This window comes from Homarus americanus, unplaced genomic scaffold (genome assembly GCF_018991925.1).
Source record: "Homarus americanus isolate GMGI-L3 unplaced genomic scaffold, GMGI_Hamer_2.0 scaffold36734, whole genome shotgun sequence".
Lineage (NCBI taxonomy): Eukaryota > Metazoa > Arthropoda > Malacostraca > Decapoda > Nephropidae > Homarus > Homarus americanus.
Genome location: NW_024733126.1, coordinates 2,416,243 through 2,429,438, shown reverse-complemented (window position 1 = coordinate 2,429,438; position 13,196 = coordinate 2,416,243). Strand labels below are relative to the sequence as shown.

Genomic DNA, 13,196 nt, shown 5'->3' with positions numbered 1-13,196 from the left:
AGTGGTGCAGAGTTACCTAATGACAGTGGTACAGAGTTACCTAATGGCTGTGGTACAGAGTTACCTGATAGCAGAGGTGCAGAGTTACCTGATGACAGTGGTGCAGAGTTTCTTGATGACAGTAGTGCAGAGTTACCTGGTGACAGTGGTGCATATTTACCTGATGACAGTGGTGTAGAGTTTCCTAATGACAGTGGTACAGAGTTACCTGATAATAGGTGTGTAGATTTACCTGAATACAGTTGTGCAGAGTTACCTGATGACAGTGGTACAGAGTTACCTGATGGCCGTGGTATAGAGTTTCCTGACGACAGTAGCGCAGAGTTAACTGATGACAATGGTACAGAGTAACCTGCTGGCAGTGGTACAGAGTTACCTGATGACAGTGGTTCAGAGTTACCTTATGACAGTGGTTCAGAGTGACCTGATGACAGTGGTACAGAGTTACCTGATGACAGTGGTGCAGAGTTACCTGATAACAGTGGTGCAGAGTTACCTGATGGCGGTGGTACAGAGTTTCCTGATGACAGTGGCACAGAGTTACCTGATAACAGGTGTGTAGATTTACCTGAATACAGTTGTGCAGAGTTACCTGATGACAGTGGTACAGAGTTACCTGCTGGCAGTGGTACAGAGTTTACTGATGACAGTATTGCAGAGTTACCTGATGGCAGTGGTACAGAGTTACCTGATGACAGTGGTAGAAAGTTACCTGATGGCAGTGATGCAGAGTTACCTGATGACAGTGGTGCAGAGTTACCTGATAACAGTGGTGCAGAGTTAACTGATGACAGTGATACAGAGTTACATGATGGCAGTGGTGCAGAGTTACCTGATAACAGGTGTGTAGAGTTACTTGAATACAGTTGTAAAGAGTTACCTGATGACAGTGGTACAGAGTTACGTGATGGCAGTGGTACAGAGTTTCCTGATGACAGTAGTGCAGAGTTACCTGATGGCAGTGGTGTAGATTTTCCTGATGACATTGGTACAGAGTTACCTGATGACAGTGTCGCAGAGTTACCTGATAACAGTTGTGCCTGAGAGAGTTACCTGATGGCACCTGATGACATTGGTACAGAGTTACCTGATGACAGTGTCGCAGAGTTACCTGATAACAGTTGTGCAGAGTTACATGACGACAGTGGAGTAGAGTTACCTGATAACAGGTGTGTAGAGTTACCTGATGGCAGTGGTATAGAGTTACCTGATGACAGTGGTGTAGAGTTTGCTGATTACAGTAGTGCAGAGTTACCTGGTGACAGTGGTGCAGAGTTACCTGATAACAGGTGAGTAGAGTTACTTGATGACAGTGGTGCAGAGTTACCTAATGACAGTGGTACAGAGTTACGTAATGGCTGTGGTACAGAGTTACCTGCTGAAAGTGGTGCATAGTTACCTGATGACAGTGGTGCAGAGTTACCTAATGACAGTGGTACAGAGTTACGTAATGGCTGTGGTACAGAGTTACCTGATGGCAGTGTTGCAGAGTTACCTGATGACAGTGGTGCAGAGTTTCTTGATGACAGTAGTGCAGAGTTACCTGATGACAGTGGTGCATAGTTACCTGATGACAGTGGTGTAGAGTTTCCCGATGACAGAGGTACAGAGTAACCTGATAACAGGTGTGTAGAGTTACCTGAATACGGTGGTGCAAAGTTAACTCATGACAGTGGTGAACAGTTACCTGATGACAGTGGTGCAGAGTTACCTGATGAGAGTGGTGCAGAGTTACCTGATAACAGGTGTGTACAGTTACTGGATGACAGTTGTGCAGAGTTACCTGATGACAGTGGTGTAGAGTTTCCTGATGACAGTGGTACAGAGTTACCTGATAACAGTGTGTAGAGTTACCTAAATACAGTGGTGCAGAGTTACCTCATGACAGTGGTGGAGAGTTTCCTGATGACAGTAGTGCAGAGTTACCTGATGGCATTGGTGCAGAGTTACCTGATGACAGTGATGTAGAGTTTCCTGATGACAGTAGTGCAGAGTTACCTGATGGCAGTGGTGTAGATTTTCCTGATGACAGTGGTACAGAGTTACCTGATGACAGTGTGACAGAGTTAACTGATAACAAGTATGTAGAGTTACTTGATGAGAGTGTTGCAGAGTTACCTAATGACAGTGGTACAGAGTTACCTAATGGCAGTTGTGCAGATTTACCTGATGACAGTAGTGCAGAGTTACCAGATGACAGTGGGGCATAGTTACCTGATGACAGTGGTGTAGAGTTACCTGATGACAGTGGTACAAAGTTACCTGATAATAGGTGTGTAGAGTTACCTGAATACAGAAGTGCAGAGTTACCTGATGACAGTGGTACAGAGTTTCCTGATGGCAGTGGTACAGAGTTTCCTGATGACAGTAGTGCAGAGTTACGTGATGGCAGTGGTACAGAGTTACCTGATGGCAGTGGTGTAGAGTTTCCTGATGACAGTAGTGCAGAGTTACCTGATGGCATTGGTACAGAGTTATCTGATAACAGGTGTGTAGAGTTACCTGAATAGAGTTGTGCCGTGTTACCTGATGACAGTGGTACAGAGTTACCTGATGGCAGTGGTACCGAGTTTCCTGATGACAGTAGTGCAGAGTTACCTGATGGCAGTGGTACAGAGTTACCTGATTGCATTGGTACAGAGTTACCTGATGGCAGTGGTGCAGATTTACCTGATGGCAGTGGTGCAGAGTTACCTGATAACAGTGGTGCAGAGTTACCTTATGACAGTGGTACAGAGATACTTGATGGCAGTGGTTGCAGAGTTACCTGATGACTTTGGTACAGAGTTACCTGATAAGAGGTGTGTAGAGTTACGTGAATACAGTTGTGCAGAGTTACCTGTTGTCAGTGGTACGGAGTTACCTGATGGCAGTCGTACAGATTTACCTGATGACAGTAGTGCAGAGTTACCTGATGGCAGTGGTACAGAGTTACCTGATGATAGTGGTAGAGAGTTACCTGATGGCAGTGATGCAGAGTTTCCTGATGACAGTTGTGCAGAGTTACCTGATAACAGTGGTGCAGAGTTAACTAATGACAGTGGTGGAGAGTTTCCTGATGACAGTAGTGCAGAGTTACCTGATGGCAGTGGTGCAGAGTTACCTGATGACAGTGATGTAGAGTTTCCTGATGACAGTAGTGCAGAGTTACATGATGGCAGTGGTACAGAGTTATCTGATAACAGGTGTGTAGAGTTACCTGAATACAGAAGTGCAGAGTTACCTGATGACAGTGGTACAGAGATTCCTGTTGGCAGTGGTACAGAGTTTCCTGATGACAGTAGTGCAGAGTTACGTGATGGCAGTGGTACAGAGTTTCCTGATGGCAGTGGTGTAGAGTTTCCTGATGACAGTAGTGCAGAGTTACCTGATGGCAGTGGTACAGAGTTATCTGATAACAGGTGTGTAGAGTTACCTGAATAGAGTTGTGCCGTGTTACCAGATGACAGTGGTACAGAGTTACCTGGTGGCAGTGGTACAGAGTTTCCTGATGACAGTAGTGCAGAGTTACCTGATGGCAGTGGTACTGAGTTACCTGATGGCATTGGTACAGAGTTACCTGATGGCAGTGGTGCAGATTTACCTGATGGGAGTGGTGCAGAGTTACCTGATAACAGTGGTGCAGAGTTACCTGATGACAGTGGTACAGAGTTACCTGATGACAGTGGTGCAGAGTTACCTGTTGAGAGTGGTACAGAGTTTCCTGATGACAGTGGTAGAGAGTTACCTGATGACAGTGATGTAGAGTTACCTGATGACAGTGGTACAGAGTTAACTGCTGACCGTGGTGTAGAGTTACCTGATGGCAGTGGTGTAGAGTTTCCTGATGACAGTAGTACAGAGTTACCTGATGACAGTGGTAATGAGTTACCTGTTAACAGGTGTGTAGAATTACTTGATGACAGTGGTGCAGAGTTACCAAATGACAGTGGTACAGAGTTACCTAATGGCTGTGGTACAGAGTTACCTGATAGCAGAGGTGCAGAGTTACCTGATGACAGTGGTGCAGAGTTTCTTGATGAAAGTAGTGCAGAGTTACCTGATGACAGTGATGCATATTTACCTGATGACAGTGGTACAGAGTTACCTGATAACAGGTGTGTAGATTTACCTGTATACAGTTGTGCAGAGTTACCTGATGACAGCGGTACAGAGTTACCTGATGGCCGTGTTTATAGAGTTTCCTGACGACAGTAGCGCAGAGTTAACTGATGACAATGGTGCAGAGTTACCTGCTGGCAGTGGTACAGAGTTACCTGATGACAGTGGTAGAAAGTTACCTGATGGCAGTGATGCAGAGTTACCTGATGACAGTGGTGCAGAGTTACCTCATAACAGTGGTGCAGAGTTAACTGATGACAGTGGTACAGAGTTACATGATGGCAGTGGTGCAGAGTTACCTGATAACAGGTGTGTAGAGTTACTTGAATACAGTTGTAAAGAGTTACCTGATGACAGTGCTACAGAGTTACCTGATGACAGTGATGCATATTTACCTGATGACAGTGGTACAGAGTAACCCGATAACAGGTGTGTAGAGTTACCTGAATACAGTGGTGCAAAGTTAACTCATGACAGTGGTGAACAGTTACCTGATGACAGTGGTGCAGAGTTACCTGATGACAGTGATGCAGAGTTACCTGATAACAGGTGTGTACAGTTACTGGATGACAGTGGTGCAGAGTTACCTGATGACAGTGGTGTAGAGCTTCCTGATGACAGTGGTACAGAGTTACCTGATAACAGTTTGTAGAGTTACCTGAATACAGTGGTGCAGAGTTACCTCATGACAGTGGTGGAGAGTTTCCTGATGACAGTAGTGCAGAGTTACCTGATGGCAGTGGTGCAGAGTTACCTGATGACAGTGATGTAGAGTTTCCTGATGACAGTAGTGCAGAGTTACCTGATGACAGTGGTAATGAGTTACCTGTTAATAGGTGTGTAGAGTTACTTGATGACAATTGTGCGGTGTTACCTGATGACAGTGGTACAGAGTTACCTGATGGCAGTGGTACAGAGTTACCTGATGGCAGTGGTGCAGAGTTACCTGATAACAGGTGTGTAGAGTTACTTGATGACAGTGGTACAGAGTTACCCGATGACATTGGTACAGAGGTACCTGATGGCAGTGGTGCAGATTTCACTGATGACAGTGGTACAGAGTTACCTGATATCAGGTGTGTAAAGTTACTTGAATACAGTTGTAAAGAGTTACCTGATGACAGTGGTACAGAGTTACCTGATGGCAGTGGTACAGAGTTTCCTGATGACAGTGGTACAGAGTTACCTGATGACAGTGAGGCAGGGTTATCTGATAACAAGTATGTAGAGTTACTTGATGACAGTGGTGCAGAGTTACCTAATGACAGTGGTACAGAGTTACCTAATGGCAGTTGTGCAGATTTACCTGATGACAGTAGTGCAGAGTTACCTGATGACAGTGGTGCATAGTTACCTGATGACAGTGGTGTAGAGTTACCTGATGACAGTGGTACAGATTACCTGATAACAGGTGTGTAGAGTTACCTGAATACAGAAGTGCAGAGTTACCTGATGACAGTGGTACAGAGTTTCCTGATGGCAGTGGTACAGAGTTTCCTGTTGACAGTAGTGCAGAGTTACGTGATGGCAGTGTTACATAGTTACCTGATGGCAGTGGTGTAGAGTTTCCTGATGACAGTAGTGCAGAGTTACCTAATGGCAGTGGTACAGAGTTATCTGATAACAGGTGTGTAGAGTTACCTGAATAGAGTTGTGCCGTGTTACCTGATGACAGTGGTACAGAGTTACCTGATGGCAGTGGTACAGAGTTACCTGATGGCATTGGTACAGAGTTACCTGATGGCAGTGGTGCAGATTTACCTGATGGCAGTGGTGCAGAGTTACCTGATAACAGTGGTGCAGAGTTACCTTATGACCGTAGTACAGAGATACTTGATGGGAGTGGTGCAGAGTTACCTGAAGACTTTGGTACAGAGTTACCTGATAAGAGGTGTGTAGAGTTACGTGAATACAGTTGTGCAGAGTTACCTGTTGTCAGTGGTACAGAGTTACCTGATGGCAGTCGTACAGAGTTTCCTGATGACAGTAGTGCAGAGTTACCTGATGACAGTTGTGCAGAGTTACCTGATAACTGTGGTGCAGAGTTAACTAATGACAGTGGTACAGAGTTACATGATGGCAGTGGTGTAGAGTTACCTGATGACAGTGGTACAGAGTTACCTGATAAGAATTGTGTAGAGTTACCTGAATACAGTTGTGCCGAGTTACCTGATGACAGTGGTACAGAGTTAACTGATGGCAGTGGTACAGAGTTACCTGATGGCAGTGGTGCAGAGTTACCTGATAACAGGTGTGTAGAGTTACTTGATGACAGTGGTACAGAGTTACCCGATGACATTGGTACAGAGGTACCTGATGGCAGTGGTGCATATTTCACTGATGACAGTGGTACAGAGTTACCTGATAACAGGTGTGTAAAGTTACTTGAAAAGAGTTGTAAAGATTTACCTGATGACAGTGGTACAGAGTTACCTGATGGCAGTGGTACAGAGTTTCCTGATGACAGTAGTGCAGAGTTACCTGATGGCAGTGGTGTAGATTTTCCTGATGACAGTGGTACAGAGCTGCCTGATGACAGTGTGGCAGAGTTAACTGATAACAAGTATGTAGAGTTACTTGATGACAGTGGTGCAGAGTTATTTAATGACAGTGGTACAGAGTTACCTAATGGCAGTTGTGCAGATTTAGCTGATGATAGTAGTGCAGAGTTACCTGATGACTGTGGTGCATAGTTACCTGATGACAGTGGTGTAGAGTTACCTGATGACAGTGGTACAGAGTTACTTGATAATAGGTGTGTAGAGTTACCTGAATACAGAAGTGTAGAGTTACCTGATGACAGTGGTACAGAGTTTCCTGATGGCAGTGGTGTAGAGTTTCCTGATGACAGTAGTGCAGAGTTACCTGATGGCAGTGGTACAGAGTTATCTGATAACAGGTGTGTAGAGTTACCTGAATAGAGTTGTGCCGTGTTACCTGATGACAGTGGTACAGAGTTACCTGATGGCAGTGGTACAGAGTTTCCTGATGACAGTAGTGCAGAGTTACCTGATGGCAGTGGTACAGAGTTACCTGATGGCATTGGTACAGAGTTACCTGATGGCAGTGGTGCAGATTTACCTGATGGCAGTGGTGCAGAGTTACCTGATAACAGTGGTGCAGAGTTACCTGATGACAGTGGTACAGAGTTACCTGATGACAGTGGTGCAGAGTTACCTGTTGAGAGTGGTACAGAGTTTCCTGATGACAGTGGTAGAGAGTTACCTGATGACAGTGATGTAGAGTTACCTGATGACAGTGGTACAGAGTTAACTGCTGACCGTGGTGTAGAGTTACCTGATGGCAGTGGTGTAGAGTTTCCTGATGACAGTAGTGCAGAGTTACCTGATGACAGTGGTAATGAGTTACCTGTTAACAGGTGTGTAGAATTACTTGATGACAGTGGTGCAGAGTTACCTAATGACAGTGGTACAGAGTTACCTAATGGCTGTGGTACAGAGTTACCTGATAGCAGAGGTGCAGAGTTACCTGATGACAGTGGTGCAGAGTTTCTTGATGAAAGTAGTGCAGAATTACCTGATGACAGTGGTGCATATTTACCTGATGACAGTGGTGTAGAGTTTCCTAATGACAATGGTACAGAGTTACCTGATAACAGGTGTGTAGATTTACCTGAATACAGGTGAGCAGAGTTACCTGATGACAGTGGTACAGAGTTACCTGATGGCCGTGGTATAGAGTTTCCTGACGACAGTAGCGCAGAGTTAACTGATGACAATGGTACAGAGTTACCTGCTGGCAGTGGTACAGAGTTCCTGATGACAGTGGTGCAGAGTTACCTGATAACAGTGGTGCAGAGTTACCTGATGGCAGTGGTACAGAGTTTCCTGATGACAGTGGTACAGAGTTACCTGATAACAGGTGTGTAGATTTACCTGAATACAGTTGTGCAGAGTTACCTGATGACAGTGGTACTGAGTTACCTGCTGGCAGTGGTACAGAGTTTCCTGATGACAGTAGTGCAGAGATACCTGATGGCAGTAGTACAGAGTTACCTGATGACAGTGGTAGAAAGTTACCTGATGGCAGTGATGCAGAGTTACCTGACGACAGTGGTGCAGAGTTATCTCATAACAGTGGTGCAGAGTTAACTGATGACAGTGGTACAGAGTTACATGATGGCAGTGGTGCAGAGTTACCTGATAACAGGTGTGTAGAGTTACTTGAATACAGTTGTAAAGAGTTACCTGATGACAGTGCTACAGAGTTACCTGATGGCAGTGGTACAGATTTTCCTGATGACTGTAGTGCAGAGTCACCTGATGGCAGTGGTGTAGATTTTCCTGATGACATTGGTACAGAGTTTCCTGATGACAGTGTCGCAGAGTTACCTGATAACAGTTGTGCAGAGTTACATGACGACAGTGGTGTAAAGTTACCTGATAACAGGTGTGTAGAGTTACCTGAAGGCAATGGTATAGAGTTACCTGATGACAGTGGTGTAGAGTTTGCTGATTACAGTAGTGCAGAGTTACCTGGTGACAGTGGTGCAGAGTTACCTGATAACAGGTGAGTAGAGTTACTTGATGACAGTGGTGCAGAGTTACCTAATGACAGTGGTACAGAGTTACTTAATGGCTGTGGTACAGAGTTATCTGATGGCAGTGGTGCAATGTTACCTGATGACAGTGGTGCAGAGTTTCTTGATGACAGTAGTGCAGAGTTACCTGATGACAGTGGTGCATAGTTAACTGATGACAATGGTGTAGAGTTTCCTGATGACAGTGGTGCAGAGTTACCTGATAACAGGTGTGTACAGTTAGGGATGACAGTGGTGCAGAGATACCTGATGACAGTGGTGTAGAGCTTCCTGATGACAGTGGTACAGAGTTACCTGATAACAGTTTGAAGAGTTACCTGAATACAGTGGTGCAGAGTTACCTCATGACAGTGGTGGAGAGTTTCCTGATGACAGTAGTGCAGAGTTACCTGATGGCAGTGGTGCAGAGTTACCTGATGACAGTGATGTAGAGTTTCCTGATGACAGTAGTGCAGAGTTACCTGATGACAGTGGTAATGAGTTACCTGTTAATAGGTGTGTAGAGTTACATGATGACAATTGTGCGGTGTTACCTGATGACAGTGGTACAGAGTTACCTGATGGCAGTGGTACAGAGTTACCTGATGGCATTGGTGCAGAGTTACCTGATAACAGGTGTGTAGAGTTACTTGATGACAGTGGTACAGAGTTACCCGATGACATTGGTACAGAGGTACCTGATGGCAGTGGTGCAGATTTCACTGATGACAGTGGTACAGAGTTACCTGATAACAGGTGTGTAAATTTACTTGAATACAGTTGTAAAGAGTTACCTGATGAGAGTGGTACAGAGTTACCTGATGGCAGTGGTACAGAGTTTCCTGATGACAGTGGTACTGAGTTACCTGATGACAGTGTGGCAGAGTTAACTGATAACAAGTATGTAGAGTTACTTGATGACAGTGGTGCAGAGTTACCTAATGACAGTGGTACAGAGTTACCTAATGGCAGTTGTGCAGATTTACCTGATGACAGTAGTGCAGAGTTACCTGATGACAGTGGTGCATAGTTCCCTGACGACAGTGGTGTAGAGTTACCTGATGACAGTGGTACAGATTACCTGATAACAGGTGTGTAGAGTTACCTGAATACAGAAGTGCAGAGTTACCTGATGACAGTTGTACAGAGTTTCCTGATGGCAGTGGTACAGAGTTTCCTGTTGACAGTAGTGCAGAGTTACGTGATGGCAGTGGTACCGAGTTACCTGATTGCAGTGGTGTAGAGTTTCCTGATGACAGTAGTGCAGAGTTACCTAATGGCAGTGGTACAGAGTTATCTGATAACAGGTGTGTAGAGTTACCTGAATAGAGTTGTGCCGTGTTACCTGATGACAGTGGTACAGAGTTACCTGATGGCAGTGGTACAGAGTTACCTGATGGCATTGGTACAGAGTTACCTGATGGCAGTGGTGCAGAGTTACCTGATAACAGTGGTGCAGAGTTACCTTATGACAGTAGTACAGAGATACTTGATGGCAGTGGTGCAGAGTTACCTGAAGACTTTGGTACAGAGTTACCTGATAAGAGGTGTGTAGAGTTACGTGAATACAGTTGTGCAGAGTTACCTGTTGTCAGTGGTACAGAATTACCTGATGGCAGTCGTACAGAGTTTCCTGATGACAGTAGTGCAGAGTTACCTGATGGCAGTGGTACAGAGTTACCTGATGACAGTGGTAGAGAGTTACCTGATGGCAGTGATGCAGAGTTTCCTGATGACAATTGTGCAGAGTTACCTGATAACTGTGGTGCAGAGTTAACTAATGACAGTGGTACAGAGTTACATGATGGCAGTGGTGTAGAGTTACCTGATGACAGTGGTACAGAGTTACCTGATGACAGTGGTACAGAGTTACCTGATGACAGTGGTGCAGACTTACCTGTTGAGAGTGGTACAGAGTTTCCTGATGACAGTGGTAGAGAATTACCTGATGACAGTGGTACAGAGTTAACTGCTGACCGTGGTGTAGAGTTACCTGATGGCAGTGGTGCAGAGTTACCTGACGACAGTGGTGCAGAGTTACCTGATGACAGTGGTGTAGAGTTACCTGATGGCAGTGGTGCAGAGTTACCTGATGACAGTGGTACAGAGTTACCTGATGACAGTGGTTCAGAGTTACCTGATGACAGTGGTTCAGAGTTACCTGATGACAGTGGTGCAGAGTTACCTGATGACAGTGGTACAGAGTTATCTGATGACAGTGATGCAGAGTTATCTGATGACAGTGGTGCGGATTTACCTGATGACAGTGGTACAGAGTTTCCTGATGATGGTGCAGAGTTACCTGATGACAGGGGTACAGTGTTACCTGATGACAGTGGTGCAGAGTTACCTGATGACAGTGGTATATAGTTACCTGATGACAGGGGATAAAGACTTACCTGATGACAGTGATGTAGAGTTACCTGATGACAGTGGTGTAGAGTTACCTGGTGACAGTGGTATAGAGTTACCTGATGACAGTTGTGTAGAATTACCTGATGACAGTGGTGTAGAGTTACCTGATGACAGTGGTTGTAGAGTTACGTGATGACAGTGGTATAGAGTTACCTGATGACAGTGGTATAGAGTTACCTGATGACAGTGGTGTAGAGTTACCTGATGACAGTGGTGTAGAGTTACGTGATGACAGTGGTATAGAGTTACCTGATGACAGTGGTGCAGAGTTACCTGATGACAGTGGTACAGAATTACCTGATGACAGTGGTGCAGAGTTACCTGTTGAGAGTGGTACAGAGTTACCTGATGACAGTGGTGCAGAGTTACCTGATGACAGTGGTACAGAGTTACCTGATGACAGTGGTTCAGAGTGACCTGATGACAGTGGTGCAGAGTTAACTGATGACAGTGTTTCAGTGTTACCTGATGACAGTGGTGCAGAGTTACCTGATGACAGTCGTGCGGAGTTACCTGATGACAGTGGTACAGAGTTTCCTGATGACAGTGGTGCAGAGTTACCTGATGACAGTGGTACAGAGTTTCTTGATGACAGTGGCAGAGAGTTACCTGATGGCTTTGGTACAGAGTTACCTAATGGCAGTCGTGCAGATTTACCTGATGACAGTAGTGCAGAGTTACCTGATGACAGTGGTGCATAGTTACCTGATGACAGTGGTGTAGAGTTACCTGATGACAGTGGTACAGAGTTACCTGATACCAGGTGTGTAGAGTTACCTGAATACAGTTGTGCAGAGTTACCTGATGACAGTGGTACAGAGTTTCCTCATGGCAGTGGTACAGAGTTTCCTGATGACAGTAGTGTAGGGTTACCTGATGACAGTGTTGCAGAGTTACCTGATGACAGTGGTGCAGAGTTACCTGATGACAGTAGTACAGAGTTACCTGATGACAGTGGTGCAGAGTTACCTTATGACAGTGGTACAGAGTTACCTGATGACAGTCGTGCAGAGTTACCTGATGACAGTGATGTAGAGTTACCTGATGATAGTGGAACAGAGTTAACTGACGACCGTGGTGTAGAGTTACCTGATGGCAGTGGTGCAGAGTTACCTGATGACAGTGGTGCAGAGTTTCCTGATGACAGTGGTGTAGAGTTACCTGATGGCAGTGGTGCAGAGTTACCTGATGACAGTGGTACACAGTTACCTGATGACTGTGGTGCAGAGTTACCTGATGACAGTGGTACAGAGTTACCTGATGACAGTGGTGCAGAGTTACCTGATGACAGTGGTTCAGAGTTACCTGATGACAGTGGTTCAGAGTTACCTGATGACAGTGGTACAGAGTTACCTGATGACAGGGTGCAGAGTTACCTGATGACAGTGGTGCAGAGTTACCTGATGACAGTGGTACAGAGTTTCCTGAAGACAGTGGTGCGGATTTACCTGATGACAGTGGTGCAGAGGTACCTGATGACAGTGGTGCAGAGTTACCTGATGACAGTGGTACAGAGTTACCTGATGACAGTGGTGCAGAGTTACCTGATGACAGTGGTACAGAGTTACCTGATGACAGTGGTACAGAGTTACCTGATGACAGTGATGTAGAGTTACCTGATGACAGTGGTGTAGATTTACCTGGTGACAGTGGTATAAAGTTACCTGATGACAGTGGTGTAGAGTTACCTGATGACAGTGGTGTAGAGTTACATGATGACAGTGGTGTAGAGTTACGTGATGACAGTGGTATAGAGTTACCTGATGGCAGTGGTATAGAGTTACCTGATGACAGTGGTGTAGAGTTACCTGATCACAGTGGTGTAGAGTTACCTAATGACGGTGGTGCAGAGTTACCTGATAAAAGGTTTGTAGAGTTACCTGATGACAGTGGTATAGAGTTACCTGATGACAGTGGTGTAGAGTTACCTGATCACAGTGGTGTTGAGTTACCTGATCACAGTGGTGTAGAGTTACCTGATGGCAGTGGTGCAGAGTTACCTGATGACAGTGGTACAGAGTTACCTGATGACAGTGGTGCAGAGTTACCTGATGACAGTGGTATAGAGTTACCTGATGACAGTGGTGCAGAATTACCTGATGACAGTGGTTCAGAGTTACCTGATGACAGTGGTTCAGAG

The 13,196-nt window shown here is 45.4% G+C and overlaps 1 protein-coding gene across 1 annotated transcript in view; it reads left to right on the top strand.

Annotated features, from left to right (window-relative positions):
* The first annotated feature begins 1,056 nt into the window (after window positions 1–1,056).
* LOC121869271 (aggrecan core protein-like) overlaps window positions 1,057–13,196 on the top strand; it is a 74,435-nt gene continuing 62,295 nt past the window's right edge. Inside the window, exons 1-11 of the mRNA XM_042370518.1 lie at window positions 1,057–1,289; window positions 2,297–2,488; window positions 3,210–3,401; window positions 3,882–4,048; window positions 5,114–5,371; window positions 5,833–6,472; window positions 6,881–7,000; window positions 7,481–7,720; window positions 8,008–8,631; window positions 9,278–9,541; window positions 9,733–9,948. Of these exons, the coding sequence (XP_042226452.1) occupies window positions 1,057–1,289; window positions 2,297–2,488; window positions 3,210–3,401; window positions 3,882–4,048; window positions 5,114–5,371; window positions 5,833–6,472; window positions 6,881–7,000; window positions 7,481–7,720; window positions 8,008–8,631; window positions 9,278–9,541; window positions 9,733–9,948 (3,146 nt within the window). The remainder of the gene's footprint in view (window positions 1,290–2,296; window positions 2,489–3,209; window positions 3,402–3,881; window positions 4,049–5,113; window positions 5,372–5,832; window positions 6,473–6,880; window positions 7,001–7,480; window positions 7,721–8,007; window positions 8,632–9,277; window positions 9,542–9,732; window positions 9,949–13,196) is intronic.